Source organism: Aquila chrysaetos, chromosome 17 (genome assembly GCF_900496995.4).
Source record: "Aquila chrysaetos chrysaetos chromosome 17, bAquChr1.4, whole genome shotgun sequence".
Taxonomy (NCBI): Eukaryota; Metazoa; Chordata; class Aves; order Accipitriformes; family Accipitridae; genus Aquila; species Aquila chrysaetos.
Genome location: NC_044020.1, coordinates 18,935,025 through 18,955,293, shown reverse-complemented (window position 1 = coordinate 18,955,293; position 20,269 = coordinate 18,935,025). Strand labels below are relative to the sequence as shown.

At 41.7% G+C, this 20,269-nt stretch overlaps 1 protein-coding gene and 1 long non-coding RNA gene across 3 annotated transcripts in view; both read left to right on the top strand.

Moving 5' to 3' along the window:
• Positions 1-1,810: 1,810 nt before the first annotated feature.
• Positions 1,811-7,168, top strand: LOC121232413. The gene is made up of 3 exons (XR_005930787.1): positions 1,811-4,919; positions 5,010-5,120; positions 6,388-7,168. It is a non-coding gene; the product is annotated as an uncharacterized LOC121232413 (long non-coding RNA).
• Positions 7,169-16,362: 9,194 nt separating this feature from the next.
• ETNK1 (ethanolamine kinase 1) overlaps positions 16,363-20,269 on the top strand; it is a 35,140-nt gene continuing 31,233 nt past the window's right edge. For both annotated transcript variants that reach the window (XR_003927105.2, XM_030040365.2), the window contains exon 1: positions 16,363-16,661. Coding sequence is in view for 1 of the 2 variants with exons in the window: in XM_030040365.2 (XP_029896225.1) it covers positions 16,506-16,661 (156 nt within the window). In the remaining variant the exon portion in view is untranslated. The remainder of the gene's footprint in view (positions 16,662-20,269) is intronic.

The following is a 20,269-nucleotide window of genomic DNA, read 5'->3' as shown; positions in this document are numbered from 1 at the left end:
TATTTTAAGAGTTTAACTCATGCCAAGCCAAAGGAGACAGAAGAGGCTCACGATCTGAATTCTGTCTCCTCCCCGAGTACATAGGAAGCAGAAAAACTAGACTCCAAATTCAGGCTGGTTAGGAGCTGTGATTGCTAGGAGATGAAACACTCCATAAACTAGATTAGGAAAACTCCTTCCAGGCGCACAGTGCTGGGGAAAAAGGTGAACAAATAGAAGAAACTGTTTTCTTCTTATCCAGAGCTCGCAGGGAAAGGGGGTGCCCAGGGCGTCCCAACTAGAAGTCCCAAGTTAATTTTGTGTTTTCTACTGAGAATGTGCATTGTGTGGTGTGGCAAAAGAACGCTGCTGCTGCTACAGGATTTGAGGCTCTGCGCTAGGGAGTTTTAGTGATAAAGTCTTAATGCTGTACAAGAGCCACACTTTCTAATCTAGAAAAGAGTCGTCTTACCCGTTGCTGATGGGTTATTGGAGCAATCAAGGTGACTACTAACAAAGAAGAACTTTTTTTTTAGTCCTATCATGACTTCTGAATGCATTCCTGAGTCCCACCTGAGGTCAGAAGGAAGTATGCATTCACAGAGAAAGCAGAAATGTTCAAGACCTGCAGAACAACTGAAGACCCACAAAGCACGGTTTTAAAAAAATAAATCCTAATTTATATATAGCCATGGATTCATACAACTGATTTATGTACGGTGGAAAGGAAAGAAGATGGATGGTGTCAGTACTGACCCATTTTTTATTATCCACCTGGGATTAATCCAGTTCACTCTCTTGATTACTAGCCATTGAAGCAAACTCTTTATATTCACTACTTACCACCTTCCTTCTTAAGTAAAAACTCTTGTAGAGTAATACCTGGCTAACTGAAGTAGAATCCTGTTATCTGTGCTTGTTCTCTGAGTACTGTCTTAATTCATTCCTGACAGAGTTGTGTTCAATGCTGCATTTGACCCTGTTAACAGCAATTTATAGGGCTTTTGAAATATGAGGACAGCATCTTCAAAGTACAAAAATTCTCATTCATCAGGCTTGTTCTGCCTTTCTCTGCTTTTATGTACAGGAGAATTACGATCATCACCTTGGACTGTCTTGATAGCAGCTGAGGGAGGCACTGCTTTGATTTTATTAGCAAAGATAATCATGAACAGCACAACTTGAGAAATATATGCTAAATACATTGCTTAATTATACATAATAATTCTGTAAAACGACTGAGCATCTTCCAGTGCATGAAAGTTAAGTACGGACCTTAATTCAGCAAGCCAGGAGCTAAAGGTGACATCAGGCAGAGGCAATGACATCACCCATCAGGGTGCTGTCCCACAGCACCCAAACAAGAAGAGCTGAGCGGGTCCAGTGGTGGTTACAGAGTTCAGTTAACAGCCTGGTAATTAGCAGTCAGGCCTGTGGTAACGAGGCAGGTTGAAAGTCAAGACACGGCAGCGAGGAGAGGCCGTGATCTGCAAGGCTGGGTGCAGCCGACCCACCAGAGCTCTGGGGCAAGGACCCGAGCCCGTGACCAGCTCCTTGCCTGGTGGGGGCAGAAGCTGCAGAGGCCGGAATCTTCTCACCGCTTACCTGTTGTCACAAAAGCTACACAGCTGGGGCATATTAGTGCTCATCTCGGATGCTGACAGCTAAAGACTGAGGAGCGAGGTGGAAGGGATTGCAAAGGAGAATTATGGAGGAAGGTGGATACAGGTGGGTGAGAGCAATTGGGCCTGATCTAATCGTGTTGGTGTGCTCAGTGCTCTGAGGAGGGTATGCTCTTAAAGTCAGAAGTTAAGGTAGGTAGCTGCTAGCGAGCACCAAAGCATCTAGCAGCTGGGAAAATTCTGCTAAAGTTAAAAATAAATTCATGTTTAACACAAAATAAGGAGACGTGCTACTGTATTTTTAATTCCTCTCTACAGTAGCTGAGAAAGGTTTTCATGTATACGAGTATGTGATTGTCATCCCCTAAGAGCTGTATCCTACAGTTTAGCTCTTGGAGAAAGAAAGATATCTGCTATTTTGCCATTACTAAATGTAAGGACTAGGAACAGACCTGCATTAGCTAATTCTAACAGTCTGAAAGAGGCAAGGAGAAACAAGAATATTCCAGTACATCCATCCTCATCTTTAGACATGTTCACTAATTTTGTGTCATAATTTTACACTCCCAGTCTTGAGATGTCTCACAAATAACTTTCAATAATATGAAAACCTACTGGTTTTCCTGATTTTATTGCTGTGACTCCTGAACCCTCCACCAAAGAAAGGCAAGCAAGGTTGATATAATCATCTTGCAAACACAAGGCTCCATGTAATTTTTGCAAAGGACAACCGATTCAAGAATTTGTTGCAAAGCATAACTGTGATCTGTGTGAAGACAAGGCCTTGAATTTTTGAAGGCCTAATTCTCGCACAGCTTCTGCATCCAAAGAGTTAACTGCAATCACCTGTAATGCCATATTTTATCCATGGCCTTCCTTTCCAGTGATTTTCCATTTATGCCAGAGATTATCTCAATGCACTATGTAAGTTTCAGCGCTTTAAGTCAACAGATTAATCACTTCATCAGCCTTCACTTCATTTTGGAGGATTGTTTTGAAATTAAGACAGACTTAATATTATTTTAACCTTGTTATTGCTTGCATGTGTGGGGAAACAGCTTGGTAACATTGATCTTCAAGTTTAAAAAAGCACAAACTGTCTCAGATAACATTTGAAACATTTTTCTTGTGATATCTGCAGTGTAAGATCTCGCATTATAAAAACATGCATGTAGCACTTGGTTTTGGTTTTTAGGTGTCACTGAGATAAGACAACACGTGAACTGTCACAATAGATGAGTTATACTGCAGATCCGCTATTCAAATCAATCTATAGCCACTGATAAGGGGTTGGTAGTTGGTGTAGTCAGACTACTCATAGTCTAAAAGCAGAGTCGGTGGCCTAGTGGCAAACTTTGCTAGAAGTGTACTGCTTATTCTCCATGGGCAGTAGTGCTAATGCACGTTATTAAGTGTTTGAGATGCACACGTATGATCTGTTCGACCGTCATGTACTCTGAGATTCCTCTGAGCCAGCAGTTCTTAGCTTGGTGCCTTAGACAGTCTGGAGCATGGGTGAGAACTAAAAGGCTGAGGCACAATCTCTTTGGGAGTGATGCTACCAAGCTAGAGGAACTAATAGAGAAGTGTGGAAAGGATGATGACTCCCCCCATAATTTTAGATGTTTGCCTGTCCTTTGTAATTCACATCTTGCAAGTTCTTTTGCTCGTTGGTGATTGTTAGATAAGCATACAAAATCGAGTCCGTGGACACTTGTTATCTGCGTGCAGCAAAGTAACAGCTCAGTCTCTCGGATGCAACCTTGCAGCTATGATCTTTTCCAGTCTCAAACTAAGGCTTCATTATCAGGACACGCTGTTATAAAAGTTATATTTCAAATCTGTCTGTGATGTTGAACCGCTCCCAGAGGAAAGGGAAGCTTCAGCTCATAAACCAGATATGCACCATGGTTTCTTTTTCTATTCTTGGTGGCTGTATACATTTTTTTCATGCAGTCACTGAAAAGTACTTCGGTATGTGGTAAAATGCAGTCCCCACTCACAGCTTTGTTAACTGGCAGTACCTAAATTGTGGTGAACAAAATCAGGTGGTTGAAGCCGATGCAGCTGAAAAGTAACCTGGAAAAAGACTAATTCTGGTTTAGCCACATCAGATAGCCATGTGGTCAGATATGAAGTATCAAAACTCTTCACTAGGTGTGGGCTGGATGTAGACTGGGTCATGCTCCTATGCATAACCCTCCTCATTCCAAATGGCCACAACTGAAAACAGTAGGAAGCTGAATTTAAAGTACAGCTAACTAGCTCTTGTTCTCCACTTCCCTCTCTGATGAGAATAAACACACAGGAATGTCTGGTATTTCTTAGAAATAATATACTACCCAACATTAAGAAGCCCATTATTTTTTATTCGGTATCAGAGAGGATAGAGTTATCAAGTTTCTTGTGATTTAACTATGCTTGTTGGGTTTGTTGGTTTTTTTTTAATTAAAAGACATCTTGTCCCCATTACTCATATTTGAAGGCTGTTTCAGAACCTTCATGCGTGATTAGAAATCTTCAACTAGAACTCCAGTATCAGTTTATACCTATTTTGTGCACAACAATATTGGTTTTCAGCCTAAATGGATCTTTTCCCGTTAGGATACATCTGTCCAGACAATTCTGTGATGGGTGGTTCTGTCCACACACGGCTTTTCTTGTACTAGATGAAACTAGCCAAGCCCCAGACTTCTCTTACAAGAGAATGGGGGTCTCCATTTACCTAATCATGTTGTTATCCTTTATCCATATCTGTATTGTTTTTTAATATACAGGACCAGAATTGTACACGGTACTTCAGATGAGGCCTCAACAGTGCTTTGTACTTTAATCCCCCTACTTCTGTATTCCGCGTACCTCTGTATTTGTAGGTAGTCCCTGCTGGGACTATCATGCCTAATGCATCCTAGGATTCCTTTTGCCTTTTTGACAAGCATGTCATATTTGTACAACAGGCAAGTTTATAAGAAAAGAACAATGCTCCATCAGGGTGCAATTATAAAAATAGAGGTATAGAAACAAAAAGCTTATCGATGTGTGTTCGACACATGCCGCACCAGCTGATACGCAGCTGGGCTTGTGTACGAAAAACCCCGCTGAGAATTACGCGGAGCGCTCGGAGGCCCTGGGTTCCCTCAGCAGTCCGTGAAGGGCTGAGGAGCTCATTAAGGGAGCAGAAAGGCTCCGCGGCAGAGCTGCCTCTTTCTCTCAGATCTCCACGCTGACGTGCAGCAGCATGTGCTCTGAATACTCAATGTAGAAATCGGTTCTGATTCTTACAGAGCACCAAGCTAAGAAATTAAAAATGTACTAAAGGTGGCTACATTAATGTTTTAACATGCTTTTGAATATATATGCAATGCAATACGTTTTTCTCACTATGAATTTCTGCTTGTGTGTTTGCAGGCCTTGCGGGTTTCCACCGAGGACACCAAAAATAATCTGATGCCAGATGATATCAGTGATCCACTCTTCCATTATCAGCAGTATCCAAGAGCCAGAGGCTTCCAAAAATAGGTGAATATATTCTAATATTCCCTAAAAATATATGGAGTGCAATAATAAATAAAGTTTGGAAGAAAAAAATTCCCTCCTGACTTTGCCAATTTAGTTTATACCCTACAAGAATAAGATTTAATTACCCTTATCTTAATTATCCTTAACTTGGTATGTGCAGTAACTGCAGGTATTATTATTGTTAGCCATAAAGTTATTCAGCCACAAAATTTACCTAAACTGCCCAAAGCACTATTTTCCATACACCTATCTCAGTTAAAAATGCTTTTCTTTATTCTAAATTCAATGGACATAAATTTTATTGGAGTGAATTCCATGTTTTGCTGATAAGGGGCATAAAAGTAGTGATTAGTTTTTGGAAAAGGTTTCCATAGGCTATGTCTATGGAAACAGCTTATCTTATTTTTTAAATGCCTGTACTGCTTTCACTCACCTTGTGTCCACATGGAAACATCTTTTGCTCACATAAAACTAGAATTAACTTCAGGGTTTTGTAAAATTGAGTCAAAGACATAAGGAGTGCATCTCCACAGCTACTTCTGCACCTGTTTCAGCTGCTTCTTGAACTTTGAGCCTAAGCCACTCTATCATGCTGTTTTTCTATAATTTCCTTTTTTTCCCTCCCTAAAATTAAGATTGTGTTTCCCAATACAGTATTCAAAAAAACAAACCCTGTATTAATTACATTTCAATTTCTAACCTTTTTCTGATCTTGTTTATGCTTTCAGCAACTGCATCAAAAGTGTGCTTTGTTCTTGTATTTGTGTTCTGCTCTGTGATCCTTCCCATGCGAAATTTACATTTTGCCAGACTCTTTTGGCCAGGTAAAACCTCTTATATGTGAGCTTTTCTTTCTAAGAGAAGCCTCACTTTTTTTTTATGAAAACATGTAGTGAATTATGAGGATCAGATTTGAACAGCTAGCTGAGGAAAGAATGCTGAACACCACAAAGAAAAAAAGGCAAAGTTGAAATACACCAGAGAAGAGCAGAAAACCAGAATATTTCTGGAAGCAATTAAAGAGTTTGCTTTATAAAAGAGTAAGCAAGGGAGATGTTATTGTAGGAAAAAATATTTTCTGCCAGAGATTTGGTTTCTGGCATGAAGTTTCATATACACACATGATTAAGGAGAACTTTCCTTGGTGGAAAAGTTTTCCTCTTTGGTGGAGGAAAAGTAAATCCCTGACTGGCAGAAAGTGAACTACAAATAAACTGTGACCTTAAATTCATCAAAGGGGTTTTAAATGTGATATTTTTTTTTTAAGGGTTCTGAAGGTTCAAATATCTGGGTTTATTCTACTTTCTTCATCACAGGTCCACGTGTGGTACTGTCTTGTAAGACAGGATCTGGTTGAGTCTGTGGCAGAGCTGGTCTGGGGACACTTTAGGGATCACACAGAAGTTGACCTTGAGCCAATGACTTTATGCAACTTAGCAAAGCGGACTAAGACAATGATTTATTGAACTAGAAGCAACCATCACAGAAGAGCTATCTCATGAGTTCCACTTGTCCACCACTGAGGAACTATGAATGGTATCATCACAGGTGTTTTTATAAATACATAATACTGGGCAATTAATTCATACAATTGTAGGATTTGTTGATCTGCCTTTCAAACATTCCTTCAGTATTTCTATTTTTGTATACTTGTGTTTTCCTGCCACTTAGCTTCCTGTTCCTGATGACAGTGGGAAACAAATACTTGTAAAGGTGAGCAGGGAGTTCAGTGTTCAATGAATAAGGTTTTGGAAATGTTTTTGTCACTTACTCATCGTAAAAAGACCAGTGGACAGCTTTTAGCATGGCTCTTAGTGATACATTTGATTACATGATCAGTAACTGCATAGTAATGGCTTCCCACTGTTTGCAATGAAGGTAGTTGCTGTTGGTGCCAGAAAGATTATTTCTGATAAAAAAGAGGAGGAAAGATGATTATCAGGAAAACCTATTAAAATGTAAACCACTTCAAGAGAAACTAAAAAAATTTCTCAAGTTCCCTACTTTGCTGTGTTACCGAAAGCCAGAATAAAACTCCTTAACACCAATGTGAAGTTAAGAAGCAGGCACTTCGTTTACTGCAGCGCTGGGGACACGGGGGTTTGCTCCTCCAAAGGCGTGTCCAACTTAGTATCAAAATCCATCAGTTTTTATAGACTTTTTCTGTCAGGTCATTGTTACATAAGCTCTTTACATAAAAATGCATACTATGCTCACTCCTAAATTTAACCTTTATAATGATTGGTCCTTTGATTATATAACCTTATCAATATTCTTATTTAAAAACAATCATTGGTCAATTTCACTTAGCTCTACTGATTGGAATCTTCGATACTCAAATCGAGATGGGAAGGGTAAGGGGTTTCGAAGCAGCAAACTGGTGTCCATGACTGTTTCCTTAGTTTCGTGAAACAAAACATAGAAAAACCAGTTACTGCCTGGTAAGGTTTCTATGGTTAGCTATTTCAAACTTCAACAATATTAAGGTTCCTATAGTCACACATAACACAGTTCCTAAAGTTTCTATGGCTGCATTTCAAACTTAACAATCCTATACATTATGCTTCACAATTTTACTTCTTAACCAAACCTAACTCTTCTATGTGATTAAATTTTGATTTCTTTATCAGAATATTTGCAACAGTTGCATTACAATATTACGTGTAACAGACATTCAGAAAAGCTGCTGACTGGCTGCTTTGCTTACACTAAGCATTCCTTTAATTCTGTAGATTAAATACATACATTGTTGCAAAGCATGAGAAAGTGATTTTTATATTATTGTTACTACAGAAGAGGGAGTTGGATTACAAAAAGTAATTCCCCTGAGAAGTAACACCTCCAAAATAATCTTGCAATGAAAAACAAAACAAAACAAAAAAATCCCAAAACCCCCAACCAACACCAAACAAAAAAAAACACCAAAATGAGTGATAATTAACAGAGCTAGTTGACATGCTGTTCTTTAAAAGTTAAAGCCATGCATCAGTTGGAGACAGGATATCAAATATCAGTAGAGAGAGCAGCAGGAAACTTTTTCACTGGATGAAAGGGATAGAAAGAAGAAAAACAAGTTTCAGTTGCACTAACAGCTGACTAAGCTCCTGACATACTCGAAGCACAGCCAATTGTAATGGATACCAGGGAAAAAACAGTATCTTCTAAATAAAAATTAGAAACTTAGAAACTTGCTCACTTAAATTGCTCACTTAGAAACTTAAAGTCGAGATAAAAATGTAACTCTCAGCATAACATTGAGGCAGAAGATACATGGATCACAGTGAAACAAAATGCTGCAGTTGCAACCTGCTTGCAAAAGATTTTCTGCTGTACTCTGGGTGAACCTCAGCCTTCAGGGATTGCAGGCAGGGAGGCCCAGCTGACATAGAAATGCAAAATTCCAGTGTGTGAGAAGGAACCAGAGGCATTACTCCGCACCTCTGGTGCTTTGGGGGGGGGGAGGGCCGGAATGAATATTCTTTCCTTTTCACTTGTTAAAAGTTTTGCGGATTCAAACAAACCAGAAACGTTGTCACATCTTCAAGTGTAAAGACTGCAGAATTCAATCTGCTGCACAAATCAAAATATTTTAAGGGAAGATGAGAAAGAAACAGAATTTAGGAAGGCTGGTAATGATTAAGAGTATGTGTTTGCTTACACTGCAGTTGAGGCTTCCAGTTCTCTTTCAAGGTGTTCTGATAAAACTTAAACTCTGAATTCCACTTGCACTGGGACTTCCTAGTAAGACACGATGTTCTTGTAGTAGCAACTCTTGCTACTTTTCTCCTTGATTACCCTCCTGCTTGCTTATGGCTTGTTGTCCGAGCTGGGGAAGCAATTCTCTTCCCCTGCAGTCCTCTGTGCTTTTGCAGTTGTTGAGCTCTGCAACTCTATGGAGGGGAAGACAGAGGCTTTGGCTAAGTTTGGCCTTTCATCCTTGGTATATTTGCTATCGTTCTATTACATTGTATTTATTTTTTTATCGTATTATCATTTTAATTTTCCAATGGGAATACATAGCTTTATTATCCCTAAACTTGAAATGTATTTTAATTAATGTTCCAAGCTCTCCCTTAACAAAAATACAAATGAAGCTGACTAATTCGGTAATTTCCCATGCTTAGCAACAGTTGCAAACAGAGAAGTCTGTAAAAGGCATTTACAGCCTATGATTAAATATCAGGCGGTTCTGAGCCATTCTTCTCTTATGCCCACTGTACTTCTTTGGCAAGCCCCCTAAGATTCAACGCCTCAGGAGTAAATCAAATCTGTAGGACAAATAATGAAATAAGCAATACTGAAAACAATAAAATCTGTAGGACTGTCAAAGGCAGCCGGCGATGGTGACCTACAGCTTGCAGGTTCAGAATGGAAATAGGAGTCTGCCCCTCTGAAAGTCAGATTTCCTTTTGCCCTACCCCCTTGAGAGCAGGTAGTTTTGCTCCAGGGTGGAACCAGGGAGGGTGCTGCCAGACCCTGGGGCACGCGTGGGCTTTAATGGCCCAGCCCAGCCTCCCCAGGATCCCATTTCAGCCCCCCAACACCCTGCTCCTTGGCAGGGGCAGTGGGATGAGCCCAGCCCCAGCACCCCGGGGGGAGCTCCATAGCCCCTGGCCCCCAGGGCACTGCCAGGTGCTGCACCCCAAGACGTGGGTGGAATTTGCACCATCACTGGGTGGGGGTGACAGCAGCGAGGGAGCAGCGCTCCGCTCTGAACTTTAATCCAAGCTCATGTGACCGTACACCTGTACGTGGCCCGTTTCACTTCATTTGGCTCCTAATGAAGTAACCGGTGGTGTTCCTGGTGACGGCGATGGAAGCTGAACGGGCTGCTCAAAGGTCTGCTCCTCCGGCGTAACTGATTTTAACCAGCCTGGTATACAACAACAGAAGGAGAAGACAACAGGGAAACAGAAATTGGCTAAAAACAACGACAAAAGAAAAAACCCAAAAGGCAGTGAAAAAAAACCCAAAGAAAAAAGCAAAAAGAAGCGTGTCTATTGTAGAACAAAAAGAAGAGCTTCGGAAAAGGAAAATGACTGCAGAGCCATGGACTAATTTGGGGTGCCGTTGCTTGTTCCTTGGACACAGTGGAAGTCCTTCATGAAGGAGCTGCATACTTCCACTCTACCAGCAGGAAAGGACAAAAGCATGACACTACATGAGAAACAAGGCAGGGCAATTAAAAGCAAAAAAAAGAGGCAAAGTCTGAGCAGGGGATACTAAATTAGGTTATGCTACTCAATGTTAATCCAGAGAAACTGGGATTACGCACCTTTCAAAGGTAAAGGGACCTCTCCCTTCTACCCAGCTGAGAACTGGCAAATATAGAGACAAAACCCAAACAAGTTACTTCAACAGCAGCAAGAGAACGGATAAAAGCTTAGCTCGACTATCCTTTCTTTCAGTGAGAAATAATAATGATTCTTTCCACCTGTTCAGTAATTCCCAGTTACAGGATTTAAAACTATCTTTGGGATTTAAAGTCCCAGTGAAATTCTAAAGTTGTTCCTCCTCAAGTTACTAAGGGAGGACAGACACAAAGTAGGAAATGAATCCTTAATTTGGTAGGAAATAGGCTATAAACACAGATGGAAGTAAGGCTGAGAGAAAAGATGCACACAAGGGCACCGAAAGAGCATCCAGCTTGGAGACTACTAGGCACGCAGGCCTCAGCACAGAAGCTCAAATACTTAGGAGGAGGATGCAGTAGTGTTGTCCAGAGCCCTCCTGGTTATCTATCAACTTGACGTAAAGGAACTGGATATAAGCACGAGAAAGTAGCATAATTTCTACATAATTTCTGTGGGTTTTTCAGTCCTTGACTTCTTGAGACTACCAAGAAAATTGCTGGGAATGGTGTTTTTGTGAGGAAGACGCTTAAGCCAGTTTAGTAGTTTCTTCTCTCACTGACACAGAATCACAACAATTTCCTGCTCTTTCCTTTCCCTTCTCCCTCTCATCTCCCCTCTTTGCCACCCTTCTTTGGCTTTCCTTCTTCTTTATTATTGATTCAGGTTGAATGTGAATTGGCTGTCATTTATATGTGATAACCATACTCTCAGTCTCTCAAGATAATTCTGTACACATTTTTTAATTGTTTTAATTTAGTTCAGCTAACTTCCCCCCGCAATTTTTATGCTATAGAATTGATTAGAGATTTCACTAGAGAATACAGAATGGCATTCTGATAGTACCTTAAAAATAGGAAAAATTATTCTGGGCTTCCTTTACAAGCTTGCATACCATTTAAATGCACATTTGATATTGTCTTTGTTCACAGAGAGTGTTTCAAATTGCTGAGGTTTATAACTTTTCTTCATAGAGGATGTTTGATTAGTCAATAAAAAGTTAGAAAAGCTTAAATTTCTAGAAGATACCAAAGCCATTCTATTCCTCCTCTTATATTGCTGCAGGTGAATTTATTCTTGCATGCAAGGCGTCCTAAATCTGCCTAAGTAGACTCTTTCTGGGTACTTACACAGTATGTGTATTTGTTGCCCTTGAGAAAAACACCAGGATATGGTAAATCATTGGACACATGTACAGTTCAAGTTTAGTCAAGGATCAGTCAACTTGTAATTACTCTTTGTATTTTAAAATACAGATATGTTTATAAAAATGAATGCAGACACTGGTGTTAATTATGATTTCGTGCTGCTTTATTTAACCTGTATTTTTGAGTAATGTAATTAGTATGAAGATTTTTCTCTTCTTTCTTTATACCCAGTGGCTATAATGTTTTATAAATAGCCCTAAACAAATGTACAGTTTAGCCCCACCCACATGGAGAAATTGCAGAATTCCTTGCTAAGCTGCTCATTTTGATTTAGCGCCTGCTTCAGCATGAGCATGTATTTGGTCCTACTAACTTAAGCAGGTTTTGTCAGGTTTTGTCTCTTCACTGAACTGAGAATAATTAACATGCACATTTAATGGTTTTGCGTAGTTTGCTTAGGTTTCCTGCAGGACATGTAACTGGATAACTACTCAGGGCACTTCAACCTAGAGTTCATGGACTCAGAGCTAGAGACAGCACAGAGGGAAGACACCTGTGAGTTCATCTCAAGGGGCCTTGGAGGTAACCAAGCCTATTGGCACAGATGTCCAGACTTCCACCAGAAACTTCTGAGGTTTCCAGGTGAAACCCTGAAAAGCTGAAAGAGCTGGAAACCACTAAGCTATTTCACATGTAATCACATCTGTTACCACGTTACATTACACACTGCACCACTCCCGTGTTGGAAAAAATAGGGCTTAGATACTCAGGAACTAGGTTATCGCATGGAATGTGTCAAATGAGTGTCACTAATTGGTAGCCTAATAGAAAATTAAGCCATAAAACTGCAGTGAACATCAATGCTTTTACTCTGCTATCGTATGTAGCTTTCAAAATATACTTGAAAAAGCTATAACCTATTATTCTGTCAAGCAACTTGCACAAGAGAAGGATTTTTACCATTTCAACAACATACCAAGCAGTATCCATCTTAGAGAAATTTGTAAACTGTCAAGATTTTTATAAAAGAATATATTTCAAGCTAGTCTTCACCAAGATTGAAATGAAATCTGTTTATAGAGTACAATAAACATATGACAGAACTATCAACTTTGTGTGTCAACAGTTGTTGCTGGTAAATCAATATGGATGCTAGGGCACCAGGCACTTTAAAAATCGATATAATAAATAAATAAATAAATATAAGAGTTGAATTACAGTTTAACACTCTGTGTACAGAGATGTGATTCATCTTGACACAAATAATACATGCTGGATAATCAACAGAGATGACATTCTTTAAAGCACTGAAGAGAGCCTGCGATCAAAGGGCTGGACTAGAAGTTAAAAAAATTATTTCCAGGCTCACTGACTGACTGGTCTAATGGCAGGTTTAACCTTCTGATGACTCAATTTTTTTATTTGTGAGATTAGGACAATAGAAAGTATTTTGAGACTCTCTGCTATGCAAAGTGTTATTAAAATTAATTATGGCTAGAAGGGATACATTTCCCATTTATAGTCACATTTATGCACTAAGTTCTTCTGAAGCAATTACTGAATTACTGGGTTTGGAAAGCAGCTAGGAGAACTGCACCTGGGAAGTTAAAACTGGTTCTGAGCCTGATGTTGCTCTTTCCTTTGTGTGGTGGTTTTTTTGTTTTTTTTTTTTTTTTTAATAAGATCTTATAAAGCTTCCAGCACTGACCTAAAGGCAAGGTGAAAAATGTAGGAATAAATGAAATGGCACAACCTGGTTTCTGATGAGCAGAAGAAGGAAAAGAGAATGGCAGAACAGTGAGGATAAGCAGGTCAGACAGGCTGTATGTAGTCAGTACCCCCACCGCCTGGTAGAGCACAGGCCCGGGAGAGAATTAAAGCACCCTGTTTTCTTCAGTTCCATGTTGTGTACATCTATGGTCAGCCTTAGAATTACTTTAATTTAGTATGGTCTACCTACAAAAATATCAGGCATTAAAAGAAAACATGTTCTTTTTATTCCTGAGCCCTTACTTCATGTCACATCAGGTCTTTCTAAGAACAAGTCTACAGCTGACCTGAACACTTTGTAGCCTGTGAGGAACCCACTAGAGTTCTTATTAATGAATTTCACAGTTTGTAGGGTACAGGTGTCAGGAGGAGGGAAAAGAAAAAGGAAAACAAATTTTTCAAAAAGGAAGAAAATACTATTCTTGGAAACTTGAGAAAGAGTCCTATTCTTCAGAAGATGTTTTCTGGGGTTTGATTTGGACACAGCAAAGCTTTGCAGGTAACGAAAGGTAAAAAGGAAAGGAAACAGGGTGAGTAGCTAGCTATAACTTTTATTGAACTGTTTTAAAACAGGAATTAAGAATTCCCAATGCAGCATGAGGACAAGCAAAAAGGATGTGTCTTTATACCATGATCAGAAAGATGAAGGTGCTACTGCCTAAGTGCTCTTGGTTCTTTCATCTATTTGATAAATATTTTGTAGGCAGAAGTTTAGTTCCCTTAATTCCCAAACAATCTAAGCACCGTGACTGCTCCAACTTCCTCCATTTATGTTTAAAATATACTCACAGCCAACTTCTGGAAATTTAGTCAGGCTTGGGTAAGTTAGCAAGGCTTCTCAAGAGTTAACAACTGAAAGCTTCTGGTAGGAGTATTATGTTCAGAGTTGGCAAGATTGAATCTCTGTTTAGACCAGTTCTTGTTCAAATTAACATATGGAAGCTGGAGCATTCAACCTTTGATATTTTATTTCAACAAAAATGTCACTTTGCCCTTAATCCATAAATAAGTCTTAGTTTATCATCTACCAAACTGCCTAAGCAGAAGCAGAGGGCACCGTGTATCACATGCTTGATCAGATAGAGTGATACCATGCTCCTGTGGTAATACTAACTTATAGGACTGAACAATGTATAAAGGCGAGTGTGTTTAAAGAAATCTTCTTTTCAAATAAAAAAAGAATTTAACTTTCAAAATGCCCTCACTTTTAAAGAAGAAAAAGTGGAGTAGGCTAATGGAACAAATGGGTAGGTCCAGTCAGGTGAGGTGGAGAAAGAAGATTTTAAGAAAGTGGTGAGTTGGTGTATATAAAAGACAGACACAAAATCACAGGAAAGAGGGTTATAAAACTTGCAACAGGTTTTCTTAGGGAGCAGATTTAAACAAAGACAAGCCAAAAGCATATTACCATTAGAAATGTACTCAAGCTATAACATTTAGGTCTGGAAATTTTATGACACTTGAAATTTGATTCAGACCCCTATATTCTTACCCATTCAATCCTTGATAGAAAAAGGCTATTAACATAGAATAACATATTTACACTAATAACACCAACCATAAACATTATATTTTCATTTTGAATACAACAGAAGGAAATTTTTTTTACTGAACTCTCACAAAGATGGATTCCTGGCTGTAAAGGTTTTAAACAGTTGGTCTGAACCAAAGTTTAGATGGAAGAGAATGCTAAGATTAATGATCATGAGGAGTAAGAGAAAAAAGATTTAAGAAGGAAATTACATGAAAAATTGTTGACAGATTATTCCAGATGTTTAATCCTGTCTGAAGGGAAAGGCATAGAGGTGAGTGAACAAAGAAGAAATATTGGGATAAGGTGAGGTGCTTAACAGAAATAATAGGAATAGAAGTGATGATGCACTTACATAGTGAGGTCATGCAAAACCCGTTGGTGGTGACAACAGCCATTCTTGGTAAAAGACAAGACACATTCACAAGTAGATGGTCATAGATGACACAGTGGAAAGGTTACTAATGCACTCCACTTTTGGTGGAATGTGTATGAAATTAATGAGAACTGAACCTATAGAACTAGCTGTTTCCCTCATGACATTGTTCATTTTGTGCATAAATTACGCCCCTTTCCCCTGATTTGGGTCTGTTTAGAGTAACAACTCTTCAGGGAAGAGACCAGCCATTGTTCTGTTTGCATAGTTCTTGTGTCTTAGGCTAACCTAATAAACTTGCTTTATAACAGAGGAACTTCTCGAGTCTTCAGCGTTTCCTACGTGGGAAGATCACAGAATGTGACAGGAGGCAAGTACTTGTAGGAATGTTAGGGGCAGCATCAAAATATTTCTAAAAGAGACAGAATCATTTGTTTCTTTTTTCCCCTTTTTGCTTGATCGGTAAAATTGCTGTGATGTAGTCAGGGCTGGTTTGTTTTGCCCGAAAGTAACGCAACTTCAAGGTAGCAAGGTTTTCAGCATAAAACAGGGGGAAAAAAAAAAAAAGACCGTAACTGTTCTGTACTGCTCATGACAAGGATGATCTTTACGAAGATGTTTAGATCAGGGCGGGCGCGTAGCGTAGTACCTTCTCGGTGCCCTAAGGGGCCACAAACGGTATCAAAGTACAGCGGGCTGAAACCGGTCACTTGCCCGGCGATTGACTGGGCGGCGCCGCGGCAGCTGCCGGCCGCATTCCTTCACGCCCCGCTCGCCCGGGGAGCGGGCGGCGGCTGGGGGGCCGCTCTCCCGCGCCGGCCGCCTTCGCGGCTCCCCCTCCACAGCTGCGAGGAGCTTTTATGGACCGCCTCCCCGGCGGCCCCGCGGCCGTGGGCTCCGGCGGCGGGCAGGTGGGAGGCGCGGCAGGCCGCGGAGGGAGAGGCGGCGGCGGGCAGGTGGGAGGCCGCGGAGGGAGCGGAGGCGGCGGCGGGCGGCAGGTGAGGAGCGCGGGGGAGGGAGGCGGGGGAGGGGGCCGCCAGGCCCCGCCCGCTCTCCCAGGCTGCTCCGCGCCGCAGCCGGGGGGAGGTGGAGCCGCTTTATCGAGAGCCCAAGTGGAAATTTCCCCCTCAGTTGCCGGCTCCGCCGCGGAGGAGACGCCAGCAAGAGCCGCCCGCCCGTGTCGCCCCGTGCCGCGTCCCGCCCGCCGCCATGTCCAACTACATCCACGTCCCGCCCGGCTCCCCGGAGGTGCCCAAGCTGGACATCACTGTCAGCGAGCGGGAGGGGCCCGGCTACCGCCAGGGCGCCCTGCAGCTCCTGCGCCGCCTGCGGCCCCACTGGAGACCCGAGGAGGTGACGCTGCAGGTACGGGGGAGGCCGGGCGCGTCGCGGGGCCTGCGCCCGCGTCCCCCGCGGGGGATGCGGCAGCCCGAGCGTGGGGGGGAGAGGGAGGGAGGGAGGGAGGGAAGGAGGGGGGAGGGCGGGCGGGCGGCCATTGTGCGGGGGAGCTGCCGCCTCGCTTCCTTCCCCTCCCCCTCGCTCTCCAAATGCAGCCCCCTGCGCTGAGCCCCATTTGCTCGGCAGCCTGGCGGCGGGGCGTGTCGGCGCGGCAGCATCCCCTGCCCCCTCCCGGCCTTCCTCCTTCCCCGTCGCTCGCTTTCCTCTTCCTCCCTTCGCGCCCTCCCCGCTGAAACTTGGCTCCCCCCCCCCCCCGCCGCCGTTAGCGGAGGGGAGAGCTCTTCCACCCGCGCTCGGCTGGCGGCCCCGCCGCACGCGCGGCGCCCGCTGCCGGCCCGGGGCCCGAGGGCTGCGGTGGCGGCGAGGGAGGGGAAGGGGGGGGGGCCCGCGAAGCTTCACCCTCCCTGGGTCCGTGCCGAGCAGGGCGTGTTCGTAAAGCGGCGGGGGACTTGCCTCCTCCCCGGGGCAGAGGAGGGAGAGGGGGCGGGGGGGGCGGCTGGCCGCCGCGCTGCCGTGGCGCGGAGGGGGGCGGCCGCTGAGGTAACGGCCGCCGAGGCAGCGGGGCTGGGGCGCTCCGCTGGGCGCCGTAGGCGACGGAGCCCTTGGCGGGCTCTCCTCCCCACGCCGTCGCGTGTAGCGAATAAATACACGGCTAGGATTCGCTGCGGGGTTCGGTTTGGGGCCGACGGTATCCCGGTGCGTATCAGCCCCGTTAACGTTAGGCTTGCTTGCGTCCCTCCGTCTTGACGGTATGCAGGGGTATCGCCGCTTAGTCTCTGGTAGTCTCTAGGTGAGCGATCATTCATATTTATGACGAGTCATCTGCCTGAGGATTGGCTGCTGTTGTGCTTCTAGAATATACTTAACCTGGCCCCATACAAGCCTTCAGTCGATTTACCTGGCTAAAATAGCAGTTCAGTTACAGTCTGTGTTGAGCGTTTTATTATATGCTCTTAAACTGTGTTATTCAGCAGTTACTAATATGCGGAAGTGTCTTATTTTAGTGAAGTTCCTCTGAAGAGAGCTGCTGGAAGTAACTCGTATAGAAAAACTGAGCACGCTGAGGTAATAGTACATGAATTGGCTGAAATTCCCTGAAGTTTCTTGATAAGAAAAGAAACTTGATGCATGCCAGTCCAGTTAGTATGAAAATAAACCTAACGAGGTTTTTCCAAGTAGTTTCTTTGGGGGCTGTAGCCGTAAGTTAAGCACAGTCCCAACATCTTGAGGTGCAACGAAGACAGCTTTACAACATGTAATAGTAAACAGAGTTGTTAGAGTTCATAGAATCATAGAATATCTTGAGTTGGAAGGGACCCGTAAGGATCATGAGTCCAACTCCCTGCTCCTTGCGGGACTACCTTATGTTAGACATGTTTTTCTTCTTTCAGCTCCCTGATGAGGGTACTTCTCAACAGAATATTTTTCTTTCTTTGATACAGGAATGCTGATAAACAAAACCAAAACATTTTCTTATTAAGGAGGGATGACTCTAACCTTTTGGGAAAGTTGTAGTAGGCTTAAGGAAGAAAAAAAAAATAATGCTGCTTACTTCCTCTGTCGTCCTCTTCAGAAAAAGCAATTAATAGAATAAAAACCATGGGTACCATTGGTGTGGAACAGGGACTCATTTGACTGGTCATACAATAGTAAAGTAATAGACTACTGTCTGTGGTTAGAAGTTTCTGTCTAAAAAATGTCTTGAGTTTTGTTTCGACCAAGTTACTTTAAGACCAAAACTTTTCAGCTCACTTTTTTCCTTTTGAACAGCAGAGGAACATCCTATTAATGAAGCTTACCAGTGGCCTTTTATTTTTAACTCTTTAGTCTGTGTTTAAACTGCTGTGTGTACCTAACAAGCAAGAATGCATGTGGTTTGAAACTAGTTGTATTACCACCATTGCTGCTGCAATCTTACGCATGCATCACATATGGTAAGATGCTGAAGTGAAAGATGACTGTTTTTGTTAAGAGGATGGAGTGAACAGAAGGTCTGCCTTGGAGTCCCCTCATTAGAGGGGCATATATTTAGGAGGGAGATGAAAATGAGAATCATGTATTGCATGGAAAATATGCTTGCCTTGCCTAATCTGAGACAGCAGTATCATAGCAAAGTAGACAAAGAACATTGATAGGTGGAACGAGCTACTACTTCCTCTGTTGAACTCTGCTCTTAGCTGCCTTTGCTTTTAGTACTCCTTGGGTCAAAACAATTAGTAAGAAGTTGAAGAGTCTGGAGCTTGACTTTAAAAAGTTAATTAACTTCTCTGGCAAAAATTTAGTTGTTTGTCAAATTGTTTAGTCAGGTAAACAATTTTGAAACAGTGTAGCTAGAACATTTTAATGCATAATCCTCACTTTCTGTAAGATTTATAAGTACCTAAATTCACGAATATATTTTAACATTTATATTTTTTGCCTCATAGCATAGAACGTAAGTGTAGGATAGAGGATGAAAATAATTTAAATCTTCAGTGCTTAAATTATTCTTTTATTGCATTATTTGTCAAGAAGGTCTATAGAATCCATAAGCATTGCCAATTATTTGCTGAATCACAAGCAGCTCTGCTGTAATGTATCTCCTCTATCAAGTCATACATGAATATTATCACTACAGAACAGTACAAATATTGAAGTCCTTTTACATTGGTAAGGAGAAACAAAATTTTCCTGTCTAAACACTGATCTTCATGTACATACTTTGTGCAGTTGTCATCTGTGGATATACTAGGAGCTGTATAGAACTGGGTGTTATATTTTCTAACTCTTAAATTCTTGAGGCTTGCTTTTTCTGCTTTACAGTAATACAAAGCAATGTCATTAAAACAAATCTGTGCTTTTTTGCAGTAGTCGCTTTTCATTCTGTAACAGCTGATTTCAGTAATGAAATTGTAGAGTAGTTCAGTTGGAAGGGATCTCTGGAGGCCTCTCTTCCAACCTCCTGCTGAAAAGCTCACTGCATGCTAAATTCAGAAATTGGCTGTGGTGAACATGAGAAACAGTTTTGTGGGTTTTTTTTATTTCATAAACAAAAATGCTCTTCAAAACTCAATCAAACCCTGTTTTGAGTTAGTAAGCAGCTTGAATTGTGACTGCAGACATTCCAGTTTTTATATTCTGGACAATTCTTTTTTAATGAAAAATATAAACTTAGTTGTTTTAACTCTTTACTGTCTTAAAAGAGCCTGTATCACCCTTCCTAGTGTAAAAATACAGTCACAGTTTGGAATCTGTTGCCTACCTTAAGAATTTTTTATTTTTCCTCTTTTATGGAGATTGATTTGTATTAGTATTTGAAGGAGGATCTGTGTTTGGTTACAGTATGGGAAGGTTAGTTACCCTTTCAGTAAGTGCAGATTCAGGATTCTTTTATCCCATGACCTATTGTCCATATTGTAGGTCTGGTTATAATGAAAGATTCAGTAGGTTAATACATAATTTCCTATCTGCAGTGTAATGTTACGGTGCAGGAAAAACAATCTGTATTTTTTCATTCTGAAGTAATCTTTAACATT